The sequence below is a fragment of the Physeter macrocephalus genome, chromosome 6 (genome assembly GCF_002837175.3).
Source record: "Physeter macrocephalus isolate SW-GA chromosome 6, ASM283717v5, whole genome shotgun sequence".
NCBI lineage: Eukaryota > Metazoa > Chordata > Mammalia > Artiodactyla > Physeteridae > Physeter > Physeter macrocephalus.
Window position 1 is genome coordinate 44,001,227 of NC_041219.1, and position 25,180 is coordinate 44,026,406.

At 41.7% G+C, this 25,180-nt stretch overlaps 2 protein-coding genes across 5 annotated transcripts in view; one reads left to right on the plus strand and one right to left on the minus strand.

The window, feature by feature from the left end:
• The window catches only part of KDELR3 (KDEL endoplasmic reticulum protein retention receptor 3), a 13,913-nt gene extending 10,041 nt beyond the window's left edge, over positions 1–3,872 (plus strand). For 2 of the 3 annotated variants that reach the window (XM_007111720.4, XM_028490622.2), the window contains exons 3-5: positions 961–1,119; positions 1,962–2,214; positions 3,095–3,872. In XM_007111720.4, the coding sequence (XP_007111782.1) occupies positions 961–1,119; positions 1,962–2,214; positions 3,095–3,135 (453 nt within the window). In that variant the 3' untranslated portion in view covers positions 3,136–3,872. Of the gene's footprint in view, positions 1–960; positions 1,120–1,961; positions 2,292–3,094 lie in introns of those variants that run through there. The other variant, XM_055085308.1, reaches the window with a different exon arrangement.
• A 2,055-nt stretch (positions 3,873–5,927) lies between these two features.
• Positions 5,928–22,561, minus strand: DDX17 (DEAD-box helicase 17). 2 transcript variants are annotated; one of them, XM_007111721.4, is made up of 13 exons: positions 22,186–22,561; positions 18,203–18,353; positions 17,414–17,513; positions 16,670–16,803; positions 16,299–16,364; positions 14,740–14,881; positions 14,208–14,368; positions 13,944–14,116; positions 13,506–13,616; positions 13,312–13,373; positions 12,017–12,076; positions 7,796–8,038; positions 5,928–6,953 (listed from the first exon to the last, which is right to left on the minus strand). In XM_007111721.4, exons 1-13 carry the CDS (start codon positions 22,233–22,235, stop codon positions 6,448–6,450), a joined length of 1,959 nt encoding a protein of 652 aa, XP_007111783.1. In that variant the 5' UTR covers positions 22,236–22,561; the 3' UTR covers positions 5,928–6,447. The 2 variants fall into 2 exon arrangements, with proteins under 2 accessions (XP_007111783.1, XP_007111784.1); XM_007111722.4 differs by having other exon boundaries at positions 7,802–8,038; positions 22,186–22,549.
• Between the last annotated feature and the right edge of the window lie 2,619 nt (positions 22,562–25,180).

Below are 25,180 nucleotides of genomic sequence, written 5' to 3' on the forward strand. Positions count from 1 at the left end.
CCTCTCACTGTTGTGGCCTCTCCCGTTGAGGAGCGCAGGCTCCGGACGCGCAGGCTCAGCGGCCATGGCTCACGGGCCTAGCCGCTCCGCGGCACGTGGGATCTTCCCGGGCCGGGGCACGAACCCGTGTCCCCTTCATTGGCAGGCGGACTCTCAACCACTGCGCCACCAGGGAAGCCCAAAAGAGCACTTTTCTGAAGGATTGATGGGTCAACTGATTCAAGTCTTTGTGGAAGAATGCTCTCAAGTCACTGATGCAGATCCAGGAAGTTGAGGCTTTAAAAGAGCCCTGGGGGCTTCCCTCGTGGCGCAGTGGTTAAGAATCCGCCTGCCAATGCAGGGGACACGGGTTCGAGCCCTGGTCCAGGAAGAGCCCACATGCCGCGGAGCAACTAAGCCCGTGCGCCACAACTACCGAGCCTGCGTTCTAGAGCCCTCGAGCCACAACTCCTGAAGCCCGCACACCTAGAGCCTGTTCTCCGCAACAAGAGAAGCCACCACAATGAGAGGCCCACGCACAACGAGGAGCAGCCCCCACTCGCCACAACTACAGAAAGCCCGTGCACAGCAACGAAGACCCAATGCAGCCAAAAATAAATAAAATAAATTTTAAAAAATAATAAAAGAGCCATGGAATGCCACTAAGTCCCCCGACAAAGACCAGTTCTGTTTTTTTTGCCTAACATTCCACAGTGAGAGGACGCCTGGGTACCTTTGAGTCTTCATGGTAGCACTATCAGTCCCAGTTAGAAGCGTGGAGTTACTTAACAAAAAGGTCATTAGCTTCAGATTCTAGGTTCATTGGCCCAAGAGAAATGTGCAAGCACACTTCACCTTTTCCACCTTAAGGCAGAACACTAGCCCTTGGGTTTGGTAGGTCCCAACTCAGGGTGGCTTTGGAGCCCAGCAAATAGGTTGGGAAATGACTATCAATTCCCATGTGTCTCTCTCCCTTTTTAGGTGGTTTTTCTCCTCTGTGCCTATGTCACAGTGTACATGATCTATGGGAAATTCCGGAAAACATTTGACAGTGAGAATGACACATTCCGCCTGGAGTTTCTTCTGGTCCCAGTCATTGGCCTCTCCTTCCTTGAAAACTACAGTTTCACTCCTCTGGAGGTAAGGGAAGGGACCCAGGGTACTAATTCCCAAAGGTAAACACACTCCCTAAAGTCCTTACCTCTGGACCCTTGGTAAAGTCTGGGCTACCTTTCTGCCACAACCATGGCCATTACTCTTGTATTGTTGTTATAAGTTTAGAAATTGCCAATAAGCTATTGACAGTACTCCTCTTGAAAATGGGCACATCTAAATAGTCGTGTTCATAAACAAAGCAGGCATCACAGCACCACTTAAGACTAAGACCCTCTGTCCAACTGGTGATTAGTGGATATTAGAGCACAGTCCAGACCCAGATTTCAGCTCAGGTCTGGGCTCTGACCCAAGAATCTTTGGGGCAACGAGCATCTCAGGAGATTCTGATGCTGGTGTTCATTGATTCCATTTTGAGAAACCACAGCCTCAATTAAAGCAAGTTTGTATGACAGAATTCTGCAACAATTAAAAATGATGTTCTATAGCAACATTCACGCTTGTGAAAAAAGCAGTACGCTTGAATCTCTTAAAAATATTTTTTATGTACAAAGAAAGGGGTGGAATGATACACTGATGAAAATATTTAAAAATTTCAAGAACACGATTCTGGGAGTTCCCTGGTGGACTAATGGTTAGGATTCTGGCTTTCTGCCGTGGCCCGGGTTCAATCCCTGGTTGGGGAACTGAGGTTCTGCAAGCCACGCGGAGCGGCAAGTAAATAAGACCTGAATAAATGGTGAACTAGTTCATCTTAAAAAAATTTTTTACTTCACTGTATTCTCTCCAATAAACATTATTTTAGTAACTAAATTCTAAAGATGGCCCCTTCTTGACCAGCCTCCTCTGGCTACTTCTCTTTGGCTCAGATCCTCTGGACTTTCTCTATCTACCTGGAATCAGTGGCCATCCTGCCCCAGCTCTTCATGATCAGCAAGACCGGAGAGGCTGAGACCATTACTACTCATTACCTGTTCTTTCTTGGGCTGTACCGGGCCCTCTACTTGGCTAACTGGATCAGGCGGTACCAGACTGAGAATTTCTATGACCAAATTGCAGTGGTGTCTGGGGTAGTACAAACCATCTTCTACTGTGACTTCTTCTACTTGTATGTGACCAAAGGTAGGTGCCGCGAGAACAGTGTTGCTGGCACTGTCTCAGTTACCAATCCATTCAATGTTTGAGGGGATATGGAAGTGAACAGAGGCAAGTCTGTGTGCCCCCCATGGTGCTTACATTCTAACATGGGAAGACAAATGTTTTCAGGAAACGCTGTGCCATGAAAAAATAATACAGACCAGTAGGATATTTTAGGTACTATGCAGCGTACAGGGAGGACAGCTATGAGATAACATTTGACAAAATACTTGGGCTAGGAAAATATAGGACAAATACATTCCAGAGAACAGCTTACGTGTAAGCCCCAAAGCAGGAACCAGCTTGGTATGATAAAGGACAAAAAGGCTAGTACAGTCAACTGTAAACCTAGATATGGCAGATCAACCAAGATTAATCACCTAGGGCCTCAGTTAAGTCAGGGTAAGGCATTCACATCGTATTCTAACCACAAACGGCAGCAACTGGGGTCATCTGAAAACCAATCCACCAGCTGCTGTGTAGAGTAAAAAGCAGCCAAAGCGGGGAGATGTTATGGAGCAGTTGGAATTGTCCAGGAGGTGGTCATCAGTGGAAAGAGATAGGGACATTTCTCGAGAGTGGAGTTGATAGGAACTGTCAATGCACTGGGTGTGAGGTGTGAAATAAAGAAATTGAGGACAACTGCTAGATTCATGGCCTGCCAAGGCGGCTGGGGGGGGGGGCGGGCAGGGCATCAGTGTCCAAGACAGGGTCAGTGAACCTGTAGTTAACCTGCAGAGATGTTTCCCCTCGGCTTTACCATCTGAATACATACTGTGAAATAGGCATTAGATGCTAAGATTATGCACAAAGTTATAAAGGAGTCCTTTCACGACAGATTCTAATTTCAGTCATTTTCTTCTAGTCCTTAAGGGAAAGAAGTTAAGTCTTCCAATGCCAATTTGAAGGTCCTCAGAGATGTTCTACACATTAACATGGACACGAAGCAAACTATTTGAAGTGTTCTCCTGGGTGACTTTTACATGACTGAGACCAAATGTTAAACTGAAGTCAGAAAAATGGTGTGGAATTCAGCAAAGCACTGATCATTCTATCTAGAAGACCTTCTCATCAGTATCTCCCTTATAGAGGTAATTAAAACTTGGGCCAATTACATAAGTATGGTACCCTCACAATGTCAGCTGGACCATCATAAAAACCTTAGGTGTTTTAACTCATGAATGGATCAAGTCAACTATTGCTCTCTGAGGCCCTAGTGTGAGACTCATGCTAAGGAACAGCCAATCCCAATCTGGAAATATACCCTGCTGTGTATAAGGCAAAAGCCCCACATGAACATCACAGACAGCCCTAAGTATCAGGAGTGTACTGTTGTGATTAATTTTCACTTTCCAGGTAGGAGACCATCAAGTTTAGGGAGTCAAGATACAGAGGTGATATGACAGGTGGGAAGTGTTATGAGGAAACAAATACCCCATGCTTTACCTACTAGGTACTGTCTTGTTGCTTCGTGACTCAAATTTGCGCACTAAGAACAATTAATCCCACCACCCCTTTCACATTTTTAGGTGCTAACTAAGGTGTTAGTCAACCAACATGGTCTTGAAGCAAATAAAAACTCTTAAGAGACTGTCACTGGCCTGTAGTCAGAATTTTTTAAGCAATAAAAATCTCACACCTTATTGTCAAGTGTTTTATTTATACCTACAAAAGAAACAAGATGGTATCAAAAGGACAATTTACAAACTAAGAATAGTAACATAAGCTCTTAAGCTCTTAGCATCCTGTGCCTGAACATCATACATCTACAAATCTTTCAAGTCTTAACGCAACAGGAATGTGTTCAGAAACCAGCAAGGACATAAATAGAGAGAGCACTGATCCCAAGCAAAAGCCACCAACCTTTTAGATGAGAGAAGTCCACACAATGAATTGTTAGGGAGGGACTGGGGAGAAGCAGCCCCACAGCTTAATATAGAAATCCTTTCCCTAAATGAGTTTCAATCATGACTACAATAATGAGCATCAAATGAGGATTCTTCTGCTCACGTTCTGAAGCAAAGACAGAACCTGAATTATGAGTGGCAGACATAGAGGCAGAAGACTTTTAACTCTGGAGCTATACAGGAAAAAATACTAGATTTCAGCTGTGCTCAGGACACAATAGCTTTTGAGTTTTGGGATATGCTGTTATTGACTTTATGATTACAACATCCCTGGTGGGAAAAGGAAAGCAGGCAGCAGACCAAATACTGCTTGCTTGCCCAGAGACCTTTCCCGCAAAGGGATGCTTTCAAGACTTGCAAGAGAGTAGGACACCCCCTGTGGTGGCACCTTTGTGTAAAAAAAAAAAAAAAAAATCAAATGAGAATTTTGGTGTAGAAAAAAATGCCTACAATGGACTAATCAGTGCTTAGACGAACTTTTTTTTTGGGGGGGACACACTTTGGTTTGAAAGCACAGAGCGGTGTTGCCATGTTTTTCCTGTGCCTACCATCCTCCCTCAGCCTCAACTTCTATGAGGAGGAGAAAAAGAAGTTAAGAAAGAAGAAAGTGGGGGGTGGGGGTGGGGGGAGATGTCAAAGTTCTCACATGCATACATTTCAGCTTATGCTGACAACCTACCTGTATGTCGCACATTCAACCACACTTTCAGTACCCCTCAGAAACAATCCCTTCTCTCTCCCTGAAGAATTTTAAGAGGAAAACAAAAAAAAAAAAACCTCAAGTATTTAGATATTTTGATCTTACAAACCAGCAAGCACTCTCAGGCCTAAGCCAAAGAATGCAGCAGAGGCTCCCCCCTTTAACTACACTGTGAATGAACAGTATCGATAACAGTATTAAAAAATTAAGTCCCACACTAGATACGAAGAGATTTCTGAGGCTGTCTGATCTCCCTGTCCTGTTACAGTGAACACAAGAGCAGAAAATTCTTTCCAGGCCCATCTGCTATATGAAGTCTCAGTAAAACGGTTGGTATTACTATGAAGGGGACAATCTCACCTACCTTTCAGGTGGAGGAAAAGTAAAAGGACTTGGACTTTAGTCCTCTGTAACTTTTCTTAAGCACTACCTACCTGTAAAAAGCTGAGTGCAAAAGGATGCTGAGGAAACTTTGCACCCAAAAGCTGTTACAAAGCACTGCAGAGAACGGGAGTATGAAGAGAGTAAGAGTTTTTAATAAACCCTCAAGACCCTTCAAGATAACGTGGCCAAAAGGGCTGAGTAGCTGGCAAAGGGTTGCTTTTACTCTAGCTCTACAAATACTGAGTTTAAAAAGAAAACCTGCCCACGGAGTATACTGTTTATAATTAAACGTTGTTCTCACTCTGCAGGTGAATGCGAACTGAACTGGTTCATAAATTTCCAGCAAGCATTTATGTTCATTCTGCTCACAGCAGCTGTCTGGTTGGAAAATGAATTTCACAGATGGTCCCTGGTAATATGGGGAAGAAAAATAGGCAGCTTCCACCCAGATGCTGAGATGCTACATTTAACCATTACAATAAACATTTGGGGTTTTTAATTTAAAGGATACACTTAAAAAAAAACCTCAAGACTCAGCAATTTAATTTCTAACCTGACAACTAAAATGGTTATTTTTCAGTAATTGGGAAGGGGGAAGGCAGAGTGTAAGGGAGACAAAGCCAATTAGGAATTTTTAAAAGAACTCAAATGCACTTAACAAGCTATCAGCCAAAATGACAATGGCAAAGCACTGTCTTAAAAACTCATCAGGCCTGAGGAACCCTGTTCCAGCTTGAAAAAACATTAAAAAGCATTACAGAAAATGTGCAGGAACTCCCTCTTGCTTTTCTATTCCAGTAACGAGAGCAATTTAAAGCACAGATGCCGTCTTCTTCTGCAGAATTCAACCCTCCACCCTCCCCCCACCGCAACTCAGGACAACAAAAAATGGGCTCCCACAAAAGGGCCTAACACCTTACTTTTTCTTTTAAAGATGAAAAATAGCTCAAACATCCTCAACATGCAAGAAGTTGCGGGGAAAAAAATCTCCTCCAGTCGGCTATACATATATATATACTTTTACAAAATCTGTTATTACAGACTGGATCATTTTGGCAGGCAGAAAAAACCTGGCAGTGAATTCTAACTAATCTGCATGAAAGACAAATCACAATGGTTGGGAAAAAAAATTTTTAAAGAAAGAAAAAGGGAAGAAGAAAAAAAGGAAAAGATAGCGTTCCTTTAAATGTAGTTAAGTCTGCACAAGTCACTACCACCTGAGTGGCTTCATTTACGTGAAGGAGGAGGGGGAGGAGGAGGGGGTGGGTACTGGTAGGCAGTCTGCCCCATGTAACCTATCATATTGGTAGCTCCCGGAGGCTGTGCAAACTGTTGTGACATCAGTGGCTGTGGCTGCTGCCCAGACCGGCCCATCCCACTAAACTGCTGGCTAGAGCTCTGTGAACTTCTCCCAGTTGAGGTGGTGCTACTGGCCCCATAAGTGCCAGCACCGTATTCTTGGGCTGTGTAACCACTGGTGCCATAAGCAGCTGCCCCATAGGTGCCTTGACCATAGGTGTATTGGCCTGCTTGTGCTCCAAAGGCAGAATTTGGACTTCCATAGCCACTACCGTTAGCATAACCGGCTCTATCGGTTTCACCACGATCCCGATAGCTCGCAGAGTCTCTCCGGCCACCATCTTTGACCCCTCGAAGCCTCCGGTCACACTCATCCTGATACATCAGATTGGGATTGTTGGCTGAAGAAGTGGTCCGGTATCGAGAACGACCTCCTGATGAGGACACAAGGAATTTTCAATGCTACATATGTGATCCAAACATAACCACATGTAAAAATGCTACTCAGTACAAAAGTATTCAATATTCTTTCTTGATCTTTAATTAAGCGCTAGGCCAGCTTCCAAATCAGCACTTTATACTCAAAAGAACGGTATACATTATTAACGGATATTCAACTTCTCACCTTTTAGGCCCTTTCTTTATTTGAGGATTACCAAGAAACACACTCTTAAAAATGTAAGAAAAATGGTAAGGACGGTTTAAAAAACAAAAAAAGGCATGCAGCTAAGTTCATACGACCACGAAGGGATCCTCTACTAGTGCACACTGGTTCTCAAATGTTGCTTTGCAGACCTAACTGCATCAGAATCATCTCACAAGTTTTAGGGAAAAAGTTCAGGTTTCTAGTTCAATTCCAAACCCACTTAAAAAAACAAAACAAAACTGCATTTTAAAAACCTTGAAGGGAATTCTGATGTAAAGCTTCAACATACAGTAAGTGGGGGGAAAACATCCTATCAAACCTATCAAACTTGTAGGCAGGAAACCCAGATCCTACTATATTCTGCAACTGTCCAATTCAGATCCAGTAACTATGCCTGTCTCTACTACCATGAAATGGTATAAAATTACCGATTTCTCCATATGGAAAACCGAAAACCTAACATACTACTAAGGCTATGACAGGCTCCCAAACTTCATATTGTCTTACTTAGAAGAGATTATGAAAAATTATTAAGCAACATACATTAACCTTCACTGGCTTAAAAAAACAAGGCACAATGAACACACAAAAAAGATACCTTGGCAGTACCTGGAAAACTCCAGGACTTACCCTTACCCCCTCCTCCGCCGCCTCCTCTGTGGTCCACCAGCTGCATCAGTTTTGGATTGATAGCCTGATTAGCCTCTTCCAGCACTTTGATCAACTCTCTGGCCTGCTTTAGGTTCCCTGGGGTGAAGAAGGTATAGGCGGTGCCCTTGTTGGTGCTACGGGCTGTTCGGCCAATACGGTGCACATAATCCTCTGAGCTGTTTGGATAGTCATAGTTGATCACAAACTTGACATCTTCCACATCTTCAAAGCCAACGATGAGTCAGTGTGTAGGTTGATGTGGCAGGGAAAGAGAAGGTAAAGGACATGCCAACAACAGGTGGGAAGCACGAATGCAGATGACAGCAAGAGGAGAGAAGATTAAGTTAGTAACCACTCTGAACAGGAACAAAAAAAGACTCATCCCAACAGAGTAAAAGAGGATTAATGATGCTTGGGACATGCAGAGGAAGAAGCATCTTTATCAGCTGTAAAATCCTAAGGAAATCCCATTCAACCATCCAAACTCCTGCCTCTTCTGTATCTTAACCAATACACTGACAGGAGTTGTACCAAATTCCAGTTCCATCCTTTTCAAAACTGGAATGTAGAAGGTGGTACCATCATTAAGCTACAAGGCCAAATCACTTCTACTCTGTTGGGAGAAGCCTGGCAAAATCTACCAGTAATATAACAAACTTACCTTTAAACCAGTCACAGAGCAAAATGAAAAGAAAAAACAAACAAAAACAAAAACAAAAACTTCATATACTTTATTACTACATTTTCATGGAGACTTAAGATATTTAGATTAAAAATTTTTTGATTATTAAAAAAAAAAACTGATCAGAGCCAAAGTTAAATACACACTTATTTTCCTTTGCAGAAATATCCAAATTACCTTTCCTCTTTCAATTACCACAAGAGCACATTACACTAAAATTTCACTGTACTACCAAGCCCAGCTCTGCCAAATGAGGTTTTTTTCTCAACTCAAGGTTACTTTAACTCAGTCCTTGCTTCAATTATCAAAGATTGTCTACGTAACCTGGAAAATTAAACAGCCAAAGAGTGTGGGAAAAACCATGAAACCTTGAGACACAAGTTTAATGTTCTGTCCACTGCTGGGAATTGGATTGAATAACCTCCTAAAGCTTAAAGTATGTAAATGTTAGTGTAATGCTTTCAGCTAAATGTATATTTTAACCTACTTAAACAAACAAATTTAAGAATATAACAAAGAATCCTAATGTTTTGTGGAAAAAATCTGCATTTTACAAAGAATATTCAGAAAATATCCTAGATAAAACACAGATTTTTGTGATATAAATAATTAAAAAACATTCTCTGTTTGTTACCAGACCGATGCACACTCCCTCCTCCTTTGGGAAACCGCTGCAGCCGATCCCGTCTCTTTGCCTTTTATTTTTGGCGGCCTCCTTTCGAAAACTCCGCCTTCTGACACGGGACCACTGGAGCGCGGGGAGCATGCATCAAGGGTCCGTGGCAGTGAGAAGTCCCCACACACGCTCGCTCTGTGAACTGGCTTAGATGCTTCTCTGTAGCCCCATTTGGTTGCCAAGCGCCGGAGAACCTGGGTTCGGGTAAAAATTTCAGGTCCTCCAACGCCTCCCCCAAGGATAATTGGGGTGATTGTAGAAAAAAATAATTAATAAAAAAAATGTAAGTTACATCCAAAGGGTCAGACTGCATCTATTGCCCAGACTGGATTAATTTCAGGGGGAAAGGGGAGATGATTTAAAAAAAAAAAAAAAATTCAGCTATTGTTAAAGGGCCTGTGAAGAAAGGGGCATTATGTCTGTTTCTTATTACAATAAAGGCTCCTCAGTCTTTACTGACCCCTAAAGTCCTGAAATCACACCAGAAAGACGAGAAGGCACTTATCACAGGGGGCAGCGTGAGTCTCCGGCTAGGGTCCTTGAGGTGACAAAGGGAAAACAAAAATTTACAGGGCCAGGATGGATGTGAGACGGGGGGAATGGGGAATTATGCTCCATGACCACACCTTCAGGGCTAGGATAATGCTCCTTTACTCACTCCCACTGTGTATGACCACAGGCAGCAGAGCAGGTTGAATTATTGCACTGGATGCACAGATGTGTGCTTTCCTAGCAGAAAGCACTGGGGACTGGAGTCAACAGTTCAGCTATCAACACTTGGGAATACTTCTGGAAGGGTTCGATAGTGGGCAGACATGGTGCAAGTTCTTCATACTAGAAAGGTGTCTTGTGTGTGCACAGATATAGCTGGCTGAGGGCACATAAGAGCAAGCGCAGAATTTCTCTCTCTCCAGTCTAGTCTAGCCTGCCCTGATGTTATTTGTGCACTGTCACAATATTACCTTGGTGTCTTTAGAGAAGATGCTGTTGCAGGCTAAGAAATCAAAAAGTTAATGTTTTGGCCAGCTGCCCAGGGTAAGAACTTTTTGTCTGACGAGCCCTATGACATGGCCTGAATCGCCAATCACTAATTGGGAGGGGCTGAGACTAGCCAATAGGCTCATCTAGAGCTGCTTCGGGCCAATGTAGATTTGCCTCGGCCATGTACTGAGTGATCTGCAGCTGCTATCAAAGCTTCTGTTAAAAAACAAAACAAAATAAATTCAATACTTTTAGTTTAACAGTGTGTAGTTTAAACAAAAAAAGGAAAAATAAAAAATATCCCACTGGAAAGGGAATAAATAGTGGTTTCCGGAGGATGACTATTATAAAATTATGGGAATCGAAGAACTTACCTGAAGGGAACATTTAAGAGGCCATCGCTCGACAGGAAGTGAAAAAAGGCCTGGTGACTCAGCTGAAAATTGCACCCCTGTCTTATGAGGTAGAAGCCTTCACTTTCCAGGATCTTGTAGGACCTTGGTCAGCATTCTGCCATTTTGGTGGGTTTTCCCCTTCCTTTTGATTTTTACAAGGCAGCAAACAAAGGGGCCCAAAACAAGCACTGATGCTGAGTAACAAGAAACAGACTCAGATACCTTCCCTCTCCCCTCTCTTGGATGAGTGGGGGTGGGACGAAGAGTCGAAGTTATTCTCACGGCAGCCAATTGAGTTGGTTTAGAAATGCAGGGGGACATGGAACAAATATTTTAAATTGTCTAGGCAAGATGCACAAAGAAGCTACCAGCACATAGCAAGCCTGTTTAAAAACCACCATCACTGAAAGCTTTTATGTAAACTGCTTTCAGGCCTCAGCCTCTTCTCCCAACAGGTCCAAGTTCTAACCGCACAGATCCAGACATGACCTCAGAGGGCAGAGACAATTTTTCAGTCATGGCTGCAAGTCACCACCTCTGAAGGAGGGAATGATGAGTGCAATGTTTAAAAAGCCTTCATTACTTTTGTATTCCAGTTGGAATACTTGCTCTCTTTATGTTGAATATAAGGGAATATGGTGCTTCTCGCCTTCCTGGGCAAGAAATTAGTATCTGTCAATAATGTTAAAATTATTTGTGACAGAAATACTCTATCATTTTTTAAAATATAAGTTTTGAGTTACACCTGTTTTGCTCAGAATAATGGGCTAAAGTACCACAAAATATCTCTGTATACCTTAAATCGTAATGGGTTGGAAACTCCAGAACATCAGCTTCAAATTAAGTTCTTAAATTGGAAGACAGCGCATCGATGATATGAGTATGGGTGGGAGGAGGGGATAACTGAGTGCTCACGATAGTTCTACTTCAGTAAATTAAATTGGGCAACGCAGATTTAATTGCTGAAAGGTATCATATCTATAGATTTACTAAATCCCAAGAATATATTAGCATTTATGGAATTGGACATCCGCAGATAGACTGGTAAAGGGGAAATAAATAACTGAAGAAACTAGCTTCTAATAGCTAGGTTCAACTGGGCTCATTTTATTCACCCAGAATATAGAATAAAACCAGGAAGAAGTTGAGCTGTGCAAATGAATGTCTCCTCTCCCTCTAACGGTTTAAATAGTCATGCCTAGGCCTTGCTGCAGACCAAAGCCTGTTTGTTAGGAGCAGGAAGAGACTTTGAAAATAAAAGGAAAAAAAACCCCAAAAAACAAACAAAAAAACCCACCAAGGTTAAAAAAAAATCATGGGGGAAAGGGGAATCACATACTTTGTAATTCTTCTCCTTTAAATATTTATCTAAACACACATATATGCAACTCTAATGTGAAAAGACAAGCAAATCTTTTAACCAAAAGATACATATACCATTGACAGAGACACCTATCTATACAAACCTAGCCCACGGGAGGCTACATCTGTGGCAATGAGAATGGGAGCCTTTCCAGAACGGAACTCTGAAAAACAAGGATAATACCATGAAAACAAGTTATAAAATTAAGGCTACCTCGTGATATATCTTAAAAAAATGACCAAATAAACATTCCCAGCTATCTGGCCTTCTTACCCTATCATATTAAAACTTCAAGTAATGGTGTAAGAACACACCAAGCTCTTTTAAATTTAAAGATAATAGTAATTCTTTTGAAAATATTTATTATACTCACCTTTAGCAGAGGAGCAACAGATGAAAAAATTTACCTCTAATAATGAAGTACCATTAAAATGGTGTGGCAATGTGTAACAAAATTAACATGAGCTGGAAATTTTCTTCCCTTAAATTATGACAGCAAAGTTGTCTCCCAAATAAAACAAAAACAAAAGCAGGGGTGGGGGAGGGGGTATGGAAAGGGAGGTTTAAAAGATGTGGAATGAAACCATTAACTTTGTCCTGTGAAATAACAGAATATATATACTGGTCTCTGCCCTCAGTTCCTGGCACAGAGCTCCTAAAACCCTTGCAAAACAGGAATGCTAGGAGAATCTTTTATTCTAATACTTAAGTCTTTGACCCTGGTCCCTGAACAAGAGTTCCTAAACAAGAACAAGAACAAGAACAAGAAAGGAATCTTTTTTCTAGTGAAAAGACACTTGATGGGCTCCAGAATAGCTCCTGGATGGAGGCTGTTCACCAGAAAGACCAAGCCATGATCAGAGAAGCTTGGAACTTTGAGCCCCCTTCCCAGAGCGGAGAGGAGAGGAGAGGAGTGAAGAGGGAGACTGAGTTAACGTGGTGAAGCCTCCATTAAAATCCCACAAGTATGGGATGTGGGAGCTTCCAGGCTGGTGTACTTATCTATAAAGACAAGAACTCATTAGATAAAGAAAGGGTGGTCTAAGTGGTGAAAAAGTGGTGTAAAGAGCCAGCACTAATGACCTTGAAGTATGGTGGAGATGACAAAAATGCCCCCAATATTCAATTAACTAGAGCAGAGCTAGGCAAACCCTGGTCTTTGGGTCAAATCTGGTACAATGCCTATTTCTGCAAATAAAGTTTTGTTGGAACACAGCCAGGCTGTCTCTTTACATAATGTCTATGGCCATTTTTGTGCTACAACAGTAGAGTTTAACAGTTGTGACACAAAACACTATACAGTCTGCAAAGCCGAAAATATTTACTACCTGGCTCTTTACAGAAAGTTTGCCAATCCCTGAAACAGAGTATAAGGACAATGCTTAGTTTTGAACTCACCATTAAGTACCCAATCTCTTTCTGGTTGACTCTTGTCTCCATGGATACACATAGCTGGCCAACTGTCAGAAGAAAAGAGCAAAGTACACGTTAGGCATTGTTGAAATATTATACAACATTCACAACACCAATTTAGAAATTCCTACTGAACTATAAAATCTGAGGCAAATTAATTACCTCAGTGCTACACTCACCCATCTCTGCGCATCCTTCGAGTGAGGTCATCACAGCGTCTTTTCGTCTCTACAAATATTATTGTCTTATTTTCCTTTTCAGCCATTATTTCCTCCATGAGTTGGATCAACCTGAAAACAAGACCAAACAATTCAGTCATCCAGAGAAGACCCCCCTACACATCACGCAGAAGCTATGTTTGCATTATCAACCCTCCAAAGCTTTAGTTCTTTCTTTTCAAATTACTTTCTCTACAGCTGGTAATTATCAGAACTGGGATTCAAATCCTTGCCTTTAACCACAAGCTCTGATGAATAATATAAAGAACGGACTGTTGGAAAGCTAGCAATGCTTTTAATGTTTTCAAGCCTAAAAAATACTGGCTTCTAACACTTTAGTTTTGGAGGATTATTAGGAAAGGTTTATCAGCATCATCAAAACAGTGAAATCTTTCATACTTGTGGTCTTTTTCACTTTCCATGCAGACATCCACAATCTGGAGGATGTTGTGGTTGGCACTCAACTCCAGATTGCCTACGTTGATCTGGGTGTAATCACGAAGGAAATCCTCTGCAAGCTGTCTTACTTCTTTTGGCCAGGTTGCACTCCACATTAATGTCTGCCTATCAGGCTATCCGGAAAGGAAAGGAAAGGCTTTCTTTTAGATTAAGTAACTACTACAGGCAAAGGGTATAAGACAACGAATTATCAGCTTTACACACCCTGATTTGGTCAACAATTTTACGAATTTGGGGTTCAAAGCCCATATCAAGCATTCTGTCAGCCTCATCCAGTACAAGGTAAGTACATCGGCGAAGATTTGTCTTTCCTGACTCCAGGAAATCTATCAGGCGTCCAGGAGTAGCTATACAGATCTCGACACCTGTAAAACAAAACCAAAGATCTATCCAACTAAGAATTCTTTATACACTGTTCAAACCTCAGCAAACTAAGAAACACCAACTCTGGTGGTTGTACTCAGTGCTGCAGAGCACTAACTAACTTTTAACACAGTGCCTGGAAAAGCATGATGTAACAAAAATTTATGTATACTCATCCAAACCTCGTCAAAGTTTAAGTCTCTAGTCACACTGAACTTCCCTAAAATAGCATTTTAACCATATTTGAGAATTGCTAAGCTGCTGAAATAATGATCCCCCCCGAATCCACTATTTTCTTCTTCAATTTCATTTACAGAAATTGGTAAAGTGAGAGAAACTAATAAATTCTTAAACACTGATTTTTTTAAATTACCTCTCTCCAAGTCTCGAATCTGGGGACCTTTAGGAGCACCTCCATAAATGCAAGTGCTCTTCAATCTAGAACATTTGCCATAGTCATCAGCCACCTGCTGTACCTGCTGGGCAAGCTCTCTGGTAGGAGCCAGAACTAGACACTAAAACAAACAAACAAACAAATCACTTGAGACACCTATCCGAAGTTTAAGGAGGAAAAACAAAGTACCAAAAGGTTATTTAATTCTCTATTGTCTAATTCGGTACTTTCAAAGTATGTGATGGGGTGGGCAGTTGGGAAGGCAGGGGGTATAAGACAGTGCACCGGAGTGTGGCAAAAATTATGAGAACTAATACTTGGCATGTGGTATGATGGCTGACTTTTGACACATGATTCATTACCGTTACGTGTACTATGTAAGTAGATTTACAGACTGCATTACCTAGTTTTAACTAAACAACTCACAAAATGAGTAAGTAGCTATAAAATATTCCTGCAAAACCATGGATTAAATATTAGAAACAAATTGGGAGATTGGGATTGACATATATACACTAATATGTATAAAATAGATAACTAATGAGAACCTGCTGTATAGCACAGGGAACTCCACTTCACTGTACAGTAGAAACTAACACAGCATTGTAAATCAACTGTATCCCAATTAAAGAAAAATAAAAATTAGAAACAGATGAACAGGAAATGAGCAAAGCTGACACTTTTCTGACATCTAGTTTAAGCTCTCAGCCAGGCACATGAGGCAAAAACAAGGATGACTTATTCACAACGTGACAAGAAGTTGGCCAAAAAATACAAAATTAAGACACTTTGAAACAGGTATCATATATACTGTTAACAATGACTCTCACTCGGTGTACTGATCCATTAGACATTAACTAATGACAATAAAGCTAACTCTATTAGCCATATGGAATACATTACATATTATGTTAATGAAAGGTAATGCATTATTTCTTGTTGTGAATACATTGAGACATACTATAATAATGTATTCATAAACATATACAGTGAGTGCAAGCTCTATTAAAAAAAAGTTAAGAATGTACATTCAAAATGTTTGAAGACCACTACCGAAATCTTACAGTAAATAGCATAAATGAAAACGATCAAACAAGAAAATCATGCTGCTCTATAAACATTCACAGACGCCATCACTTAACCATAAAGAATACACATCCCAAACCCGACTCCGCCACAGGGCAAGGATCTCATTTCATACTTTTTTATCCCTCACAGCATCAGTGAGCAATTAAGAATTGCACTTGAATTTAATGCAGAGTAAATGCCTCTATATGAAGGTAATGGGCATAATGGTTAAAAGTAAGAGTAGTTCAAATTCAAGCTCAGCCATTTAATTCCTATATGACCCTGGGCAAGTCATTTAATTGCACTGTGTCTAAAATTTATCAGTAAGACAGACATAATATCTCTTCCAGATATGGAAGGTAGGGTTGAGGATGAAATCTGAGAACGTATGTAAAGCACAGTGCCTGAAACACAATAATCATTAAGTTGTAGTCATTCTTAGAAGTGTAAACAAACTGAAACACACTTACAATTGGGCCATCTCCTCTTTCCAAGTAAGGCTGGTGGTTAATATGAACGATAGCAGGCAGCAAATACTGGGGTGGGGGGAAAGAAGGACAGTGTTATACCAAAACTAAGCCATTATATTAACTGCTCTGAATTATCACAGTAATTGATAACGCCTAAGTAACTAGGAAAGGCAAAACAGAACTCACAACTGTTACACATATGTGCAATGTATATTTGAACATAAAATGCTTCCACATATTTCAGATAGCTAAAAAAGCTGAAATATTATCCCTATCTGAATTAGAATTTCAAGAATTGAGAACATATGGAGTATTTACAATAGCAAAACAAGTTACCACAATATTAAAAATCTTCCCTTGCTGGTACATACCGCCAATGTCTTCCCAGAGCCAGTCTGAGCAATGCCCACCATATCCCGGCCACTAAGAGCCAAGGGAAATCCCTGGCACTGAATTGGAGTTGGTTCTGTGAAGTGCTGATCCATCAACACATCCATTACGTATTCTGTATGAAAATCAATATTACTACTTTAAGTAAAACTAAGGACCACAGCCAAAAGAAATTTAAAAAACTGTTAAGCTCACTGAAGGCAAGATTTACCCAGCTTTACATCTCTCCAAGTATTGTTCTTTTCTTCAGTACTGAATCTCTGACCTGCTACTTACTACTTCTCAAGGCTACTGCCACAGCCATCTACCCTTATCCTCGAAAACTTGAAAACCACTGCTCTGAAGTATTTAACATGGTAGTGACGACCATGGTACATGGTAGTCACTTAGTGTTTATCTAATTCAAATTTTAACCAGCTAGAAAGCAATTTCATTTTGCTGTTTTCTAAAAGGTAGAGGCAAAACCCCAGGGAAAGATGGGGAAAAAACCCAAAAAACCCAAAAAAGTTCTAAGCAAAGAACACATGAGCATTAAAAATAAAAACAAAACAAAAACCACAAACGCACACACACAAACAAAAACCCCCAAAAACCTTTGTGAAAGGTTTCTACGTGACTTTTCAACAAAATCCTGAGCCTGGGTCAAAACCTTTAAATAACCTATGACCACACTGACCGTTCAAGCTAAATTAACAATTAAGATACTGGATTGAAAAAACACTTACGTGGGAAGTTAGCATGATGGAAGGCAAACACAGGTTTAGGACAAACATCGCCTCCTCTCACTGTAATCTCTTTCTTTCGGCGTAGTTCATCAACCTCATACTATGTAAGACAACAAAGTAAGACAAATCAGTAAACAAGTTATTCTAAACATGCAAAACTTTATGTTCCAATACAGCAGAACAATTACATCAAATCCACAATTACAATGGAAAATATGTATAACACTTCTTATAGTGCTTTCATATGTGTTCAGCTTCATCCAACTCTGAGTCAATGAAGCAGGTTAGCAACCGTTCCATTTTCCACATAAGAAAACAGTTATTCAGAAAGATTAGTAAATTGCCCAAGGCCAGAAGTAGGAAGAGAGAGAAAATGTGGAACTTAGGACCAAGTTCTCTTTCTTTACACTTTTTTCTGAACAAGTTACCATGTCATGTGTAGAGTCCAAAATAATCATGAGGTTAAAAATACAAGCAGGAGTAAAAGCCATGTTTTAAATTTTTAATTTACTTCACAGATGAAAAGACATGACACTTCATATACAGCTAAGATCACATAACAAATTGGTTGGAAAATATAACCAACAAATGAGAACCAAGTAATACATTAGGTATTACTGGTTTCTCTTGTATCAGCAATCCTAACAAGAACCCAGGAAAAGTACCACCACACTAGACTAAAACATGTAACAGCAACGGCTGTATATGAGTAGACTCTGGCTAATGTACCTACTTGGTTCATTACTGTATATGAAAAAAAAGAAAATAAATAAAACCCCCCAAACTTACCGGAGTCAGCCTTGCCACTTCTGGATGTTCAACATAAAAATTCTTCTCAAACTTGGGGAGCTCACTCAAATCCCACTTCTTTTTACGTAAACGCTCCCCAGGATTACCAAACTTCTTCGGGGGAAGGCCACCACCACCTCTTGCTCCAAATCTAGAAACACCAACATTTTTAGCTTTTTAGTGTTTTTAAAGCAAAACACCTTAGGTGCCATAAAAACATGTAAAAAGATGGGACTCTTAAGATACTACCAGCCCCCTCCAAAAAACTATTTACGTGTAAAGTGCTTAAAACAGCATCTGGCATAGTAAACACTCAGTATAAGCTGGCCTAATTGTATTCATTCAACTGATAGTTACTGGGTACCAACTATGTACCAGGTACTGTTTTAAGTGGTGCTAGAGATACTAAAGTGAATAGAAGTCTCTACTCTTATGTAATATTCTGAAATGTAGGCGAGGACATAAAAGTTTAAACTAGGGCAAAATTGTGGACAGGAAGAGAAACAGTTCAAGCAGCTCCATACTTGGAATGGCTTCTTGAACCCCTTACCCCTTTATACTGTGATGAGCACTCCTTTTGCCTGCTAATCTGCTAAGGAAAACTATTAGGACCCCTACAAGACTGGTAGGCTAGTCTTCACCTTTAGTTTATGCTAATGAATGGCCAGGGCAAAAATTTATGATCTTTCCTTCCACTTTATCTCCACCTTTATCTTCTTTCTCCTTTCTATTCACAGGCAAATAGAACTATTAACTATAAATTTGCTAATAGTCCCATTAATAGGCTTATTTAAGGTCTTTAAATCTCTATTTAAAAATCAATCTTTTTGCTTTATCTGTCTTTCACAACAGACAAGTTCAACTGGAATACAAATATGGCCATTAGCCGAACTTGATACGTTCTACTTCTCCTAGAAGAATCCCAACACTAAGATGGTCTTCATTTCTGTATTTCAACCTATTAAAGTGCAGGGCGTTGTCTGATGGACAAATAATATACAGTATGTTTTCATCCCATTTCCTTACTACTGAAAATACACTGAATGTAGTTCTTTTCCACTCTAACTCATTCATATAATCTTGCAAGTGGTTCCACTTAATAATCAACAGGCAGTACATGTACTAACTATCCTAAAGGGCCTCAATTTCCTGGAATTCAAAATGCTCTTAAAATTCTTTGCCTTAAAGACCCAGCTATACATTTCTCTAAATACACACAAAGACTGATGGCTGGAAATTTTACTGGGACTATTAAATATTTACATTCAAAAGGCAGAACTTGGCTGATTCCAGTTATACTACTGTTGATCAATACCTATGACACCTTCAATATGCCCTCAGGCTTAAGACTGTACAGACCTAAAACTACATGGATTGACCCCTGATCCCTCACTTGCAAGTGAAGCAACTAACACAATTTTAAATCAGGTATTCTACAAATAAAAAAGCCAAGTCATTAGATTGTCAGTCTTGCAAAGAATAAAAATGACCCAAGACCAATTTTCAGAGATTGGCTGCCTAATTATATAAATTTATGTGATTCCCAGAAGATGCCATTTCAATGCTGCTGCTGTTGCATTCCAGTGCTACCCAGACATTAAAATAACGACCTAGAACAGAACTTGAGCCTTTTCTCTTGTAGAATTTGAGTATATTTGTGCCACCATTTAAAGATGCACATATCCTAACCCCCTGCATACCATGCTGCTCATTTAATGTTTTTACTGAGTATTAAGTTTAACTTAGCTTTGCAGTAAATACCAGTTTTGAAGATTTGTACATTAACACGCAAAATCAAGTTAGTTTAAGTGTACAATGCACATTTGTACTATCCGTGTACGTACACTACCTCACTCATTCCCCTTTCAAAACAATAATCCATTTCAGCTCTGTTCAGTTCAAACAGCAGCAATTCAAATAACACAGGAAATTTCATAGTAAAGGTAGAATTAGGGCATAGACTTTATTAGAGTGCCATTTTGTTTGAAATGAATTATTTCTAAAGTCTTTTTTTAATGTCATCTGATACTTAAGAGTCAATATGGGTGGGGTAAACTAAGAATGGATCAGTAATTCACTTTTTCCTCTTTTCAAATAATGAACTTTTATTATTAAAGCATATATACAGTAAGATAGTAAACCAAACACCCACGGTAAAAAAACAACCATTATCAGTACCTTGGTAGCCTCCATGTGCCTATTTCAAGTTTACAATCCCCATCATTAACTAGTACCTCGAATTTTAACCATTGTGTTATTTTTTTGTCTTGTCATATTTGTTAGTGTCCTTGTATGTTATTCTTCTAGCATAACTTGTTTTACTTAACATTATATTTGTGAATCATCCATGTTGATACAAGTTTTTCTTTTTCACTGCTGTACTGCAGTCTATTGTACGAATTTATCCAGACACTTGAGCTGTTCCTAATACTGTCATGAACAACACTGTTATAAACATGGATACCGGGGTATGTGTACAGGGTTTCTCTAGGCCTAAGAGTCTAGGGTATAAAGCTTAAGAGAGGAATTCTGGGTCATCTTCATTTTACTAGGTAACATTAAGTTAAGTTCTTTTTCCTAAGTGGTTGTACTGAAATTCACTTCTAAATTTAGCTGTACTGTGAAACACTAAGCAAACATTCCACTTACAGCCCTCCGAATTTAATGCTAAAATCAAATATTTTCCTTCGTAAAAAGGTGTAAGTCAAAGCAATCCTTTTTAGTTAGTAAATTAAGAGATAATTGAGGAGCTTGTGACTAGAAGATCTGGTACTTGTGTATCTGAACCACAAGACAAAAATGTTTGAGAAAATAGCATTAACAATGCCTACTACAGAGAGACAATTACACACAGTATCTCAATTCTGGAGAACAATGCAAAGGCAATTACTATCCCCATCTTCAGATGAGAAAATCGGCTCACAAAGGTTCAGGATCTTGCCCAAGGTCACACACACTCATATATATATATTAAGAAGTGGCGTCACATAAACTTTTTAACCATAGATAAAACTTTTATTACAAAAAAGTAAACAGCATAAATCAACACGGATCTCTAAAGCAACTTTTTCCTTTAACGGTGTAGGGGGGGACACATTAAGACTTGAATCTCAGTATCTGGGAGGACTCCAGGTTTAATCCTGTTAACTTCCAACCCAATAACCGTGGCATTACAACATCAAAAATTTTCAAGCTAGGCCGAGAAGTTAATGCTTCAGTCCAATTAGAGAAGAAAAAAAAAAAAAAAAGACTGAAACATTAAAAAAAAAAAACCCTGTAATAACGACCAAACCAAAAACTCCCTCCCCCCAAACGACCATTTGAGGGCAAGTAATCCCATCACTTTGCATTCCAATGTGCTTCCATCGAATTATTTTAAAATACGACTAAAGGTAATTTTTAAATATTTTAAAGACTACCAGTCAGCCTCTTAGTCTCTAGTTTCAAGCCAGGTTTCCAGTTCCATGAACAGGGAAGCCATTTCGCGTAAAAGATTTTCCCAGGCTGAACTCGGAGACCTCATCCTCTTCTCTCAGCAAGAACATCCGAGTTTCACGGATGAACACTAGGCCTGGAAACATCAAATGACTTGCTCAAATCGGCCGGGCTCGAAAGCCAGGAAACGAAGGAGGCCCGGGCTGAGTTGGCGGCGGCCAGGCCTCCCCTCCTGCTCCCCGCGGGGCTGAGGCCGGGCCGCGCCACGACGACCGTCCGCAAGCAGGGGCTGGGGCGTCGCCAAGCCGCCGCCGCCCCCCCTGCCGGGTCACCAGTGACCCGGGGGCCCAGGCCCACCCAGAGGCCCGCGCTCTAAACCGGTATTACGTCCCGGGTCGCCTCGCCTCCCACAGTCGGGAGCGTCGCTCCCACTCTCGCAGTCAGCTCTAAAGTCTTCCGCTCGACCGCAGGCTGCTGTCTCCTCAGGAAGCAACCTCCTCCCCGCCCCGCGTGCACACAAGGCCTTTCCTCTCCTCCTCCCCCCTTACCCTCCACGGTCACGATCCCGGTCCCGGTCCCCAAAGCCGCCTCCGCGCATGGTCCCAAATGGATAGAGATCTGGGAGCGGGGCACGGATGGCCGGGCTCGGGAGGGCCTGCGGCTCCGGTCTAGTGACGACCGATGGCGGCGGCGCCTCCGCTGTTGGGGCGGCGGCAGGCGCGGCGCTTTCTCGCTCCGACGCGCTGTCTCCCGTCGCAGACGCCACCGTCGCCGCCTCTCTCGTCGGAGACGGGAGCAAAACACAGAGAATCGGGGTTACAGAAGCAGTGGGTAGGTTTGGCTACGCTCAAACCCGGCAGTGCCGCGGTTTAGGCGTCTCCTTCCTTCCCAGCGACTGCACAAAATGGCGGCCGGCGCTGAGACTGCTCCAGCTTAACGCTACGTACGCCGGAGACGATACGTAAACAGCGTCTCGGAATAGCCCGCGGGCTTCGCGGAGTACTACGGGTATTCTTGGAAGCATTTTACGTCAGTTGCGGAGGCGGGCGCACTTTGCGGTCGGTAGCAGAAAAACAAAGTACGGATCAGGCGTAGAGTTCTCGCACCACCTGAACCAGAACTAGGGGTAGGGAGGGGAGGGGGAGAGCGACGTAACATTCTTTGCGTCGTTAGCCGGCCCACTATTGCGAAGATGCGCAGTGTGCGTAACGCATTCTGTTTAGAGAATAGAGGATTTTGCCGGGTTCCGACACGGGACGCAACCAGGGCCTGCTTGTGTAAGTTGCTTTGCAGAGACAATAACTGTCCTCCATATTGAAGGCGTCAAGTTTCAGGGTCTCCAGGTGCCAAACGCCCACGAGCGTCTTCAGGGTCCCTGGCTGGCTCTCCAAGATGGTCCTGCCGGCCATCTGGCCCCGCCGCCCTGGGCCTTGCGAGTCTGGCCGCGCGCCCCGGCGCCATTTCCTATTAGTTGCCTCTCGCTGCGCTGTCGCCGGCGGCCATGATGGATGTCCCTTGTCGGTTCTTAGGGGGGTTGGTCAGGCGCCGACGTCCCAGCTGAGTTAGATCACTCTCTGCTACGCTTGGTTCACACTGGAGTGCATTTCCTGAACAGAATATTTACATTGTCCCCGGCTGAGCACAGTTAGCTAACAAAGAACCGAAATGTGGTGGAGACCCTCTTAAGGTAGACACTGAGGCCCCTTGGCCGCCATTAAATGGCGCTGCCTCAGGAGGCTTGTGGCAGGCCCCTAGTGCCCTCCCGAGACGAAAAGTCTTAAAAGCGGTAGTCTTGAGACCCTGAAAAGGTGAAGGCATAAGTACATGTTTTTAACCAGGCTAGGCTGCCTTCCTCTTTCAGTTCCTTCTAAGATGACTTCCTTCTCCCTACTTGCTTCCTTCTCTCTCTAGCTGCACTTTAAAGTCTCATAACCTTGGCCAGACAGCGTCACAGAATTGTCAGCTGCTAGGGCCCTTGCAGAGCAGCTCGCTGAAAGTCTTTCTCATTTCTACAGATGGGTGAAGGGGGAGGAGATTTGAGGTCCCTCATTGTGGGGGCTGAGTGATGTCTCCTCTGTTCTGAGTGCTTCCCAAGTTATTAGAAAAGTAGCATAAGGAAAGGAGTTTCGTGACGGGTCGTGCAGATGTCTTAGACCATAGACAAGATGGACAATCATGGATTCATGGGACAAGTGTTGAAGACCTAATGGTCCAAGCACTGTGCTAGGCACTGTGGCACAGCAGTGAACAAATGAGTCCCTGCGCCTGTGGATTTTACACTCTAGTGGGGAGATAGACAGTAAATGTCAGGCAGTTGCTAACTTAAATAAAAATTAAAGCATAGAAAAGGGATAGTGTATGTGTGCCTGTGGGGGAGGGGAGTATACTTGTGACAGAGTATTTTACATAGGATGTCCTAGGAAGACCCTCCTGATCAAGTGACATTTGAGCAGAGACCTAAAGTGAGGGAGGTAGGCTTGCTAACACAGAGGAAAGAGTAAGTACAAAGGCCCTGAGGCAGAATGTAACTGGAGTAGCAAGGAGAAAAGACAGGAGAGGGCCAGATTATGAAGGAGTTTGAAGGAGTTGTAGGCCACTTTAAGGACTTTATCTTTTCCTTCCAGTAAAATGGAAATCTCTAAAAGGTTCTAAGCAGAGTGACATAATAAAAGGACCCCTATCACTGCAGTCTAGAGAATAAATTGGGAGTGAGCTAGGACAGAAGCAGGCAGATTAATTAAGAGGCTAGTGCAGTAATCCAGGCAAGAAATGATGGTGCTTGGTGAGGTTAATAGCAGTGGGTAAAGGAGAAATGGTCTGATTGAAAATCTAGCCGACGATTTCTTGATGAGTGGGATATGAAAGAAACAAGAGTCAAGGATGAATTTTGTAGGAATTGGCCAACAATTAAGTTCCTACTATGATTTAGGTTGTATAAGCCCTGAAGGAGTTATTGTGACTGGTTCACAGCTCTGTGATTGCATAGTCATTAAACTTACCCAAATGTGAAATATAATGCCTCTGCTTTCTATCTTGGTATGACCTACGTTGGTTCTTTGATAGTTTGGCTTATTGTACAGTTGACCCTTGAAGAACAGGGGTTTGAAATGCCCAGGTCCACTTATACCACGATGTCTTTCACTAAGTAAGTACTATAAGATCTGAGGTTGGTTGAATACATGGATGTGGAACGTCAGATTTAAGGGCAACTGTAAAATTATAGGCCTCTTTTCAACTGCGTGGACATCCCTAACCCCTGTGTTGTTCAAGGGTCAATTGTACTTTAGATAGAAGCAGTTGAGAATATTGAGGTCATTAAGTCAACAAGGTCACCTAAAGCAGCTGCCTTCAAACTTATGATATAAAAGGGACACAATGGAACAGAGTTTTCAGGAAGTCTATTTCCAGATTGAACTTTCATATATATTCCTTTCTAAAATTGATATGACTGAGAAATATGCCCGTAATTGCACCCTCCCACATTACAAACGAAAAGAATATTTCTCTTCTATTCAAAATCTTACTATGGACTTTGCCATGGAT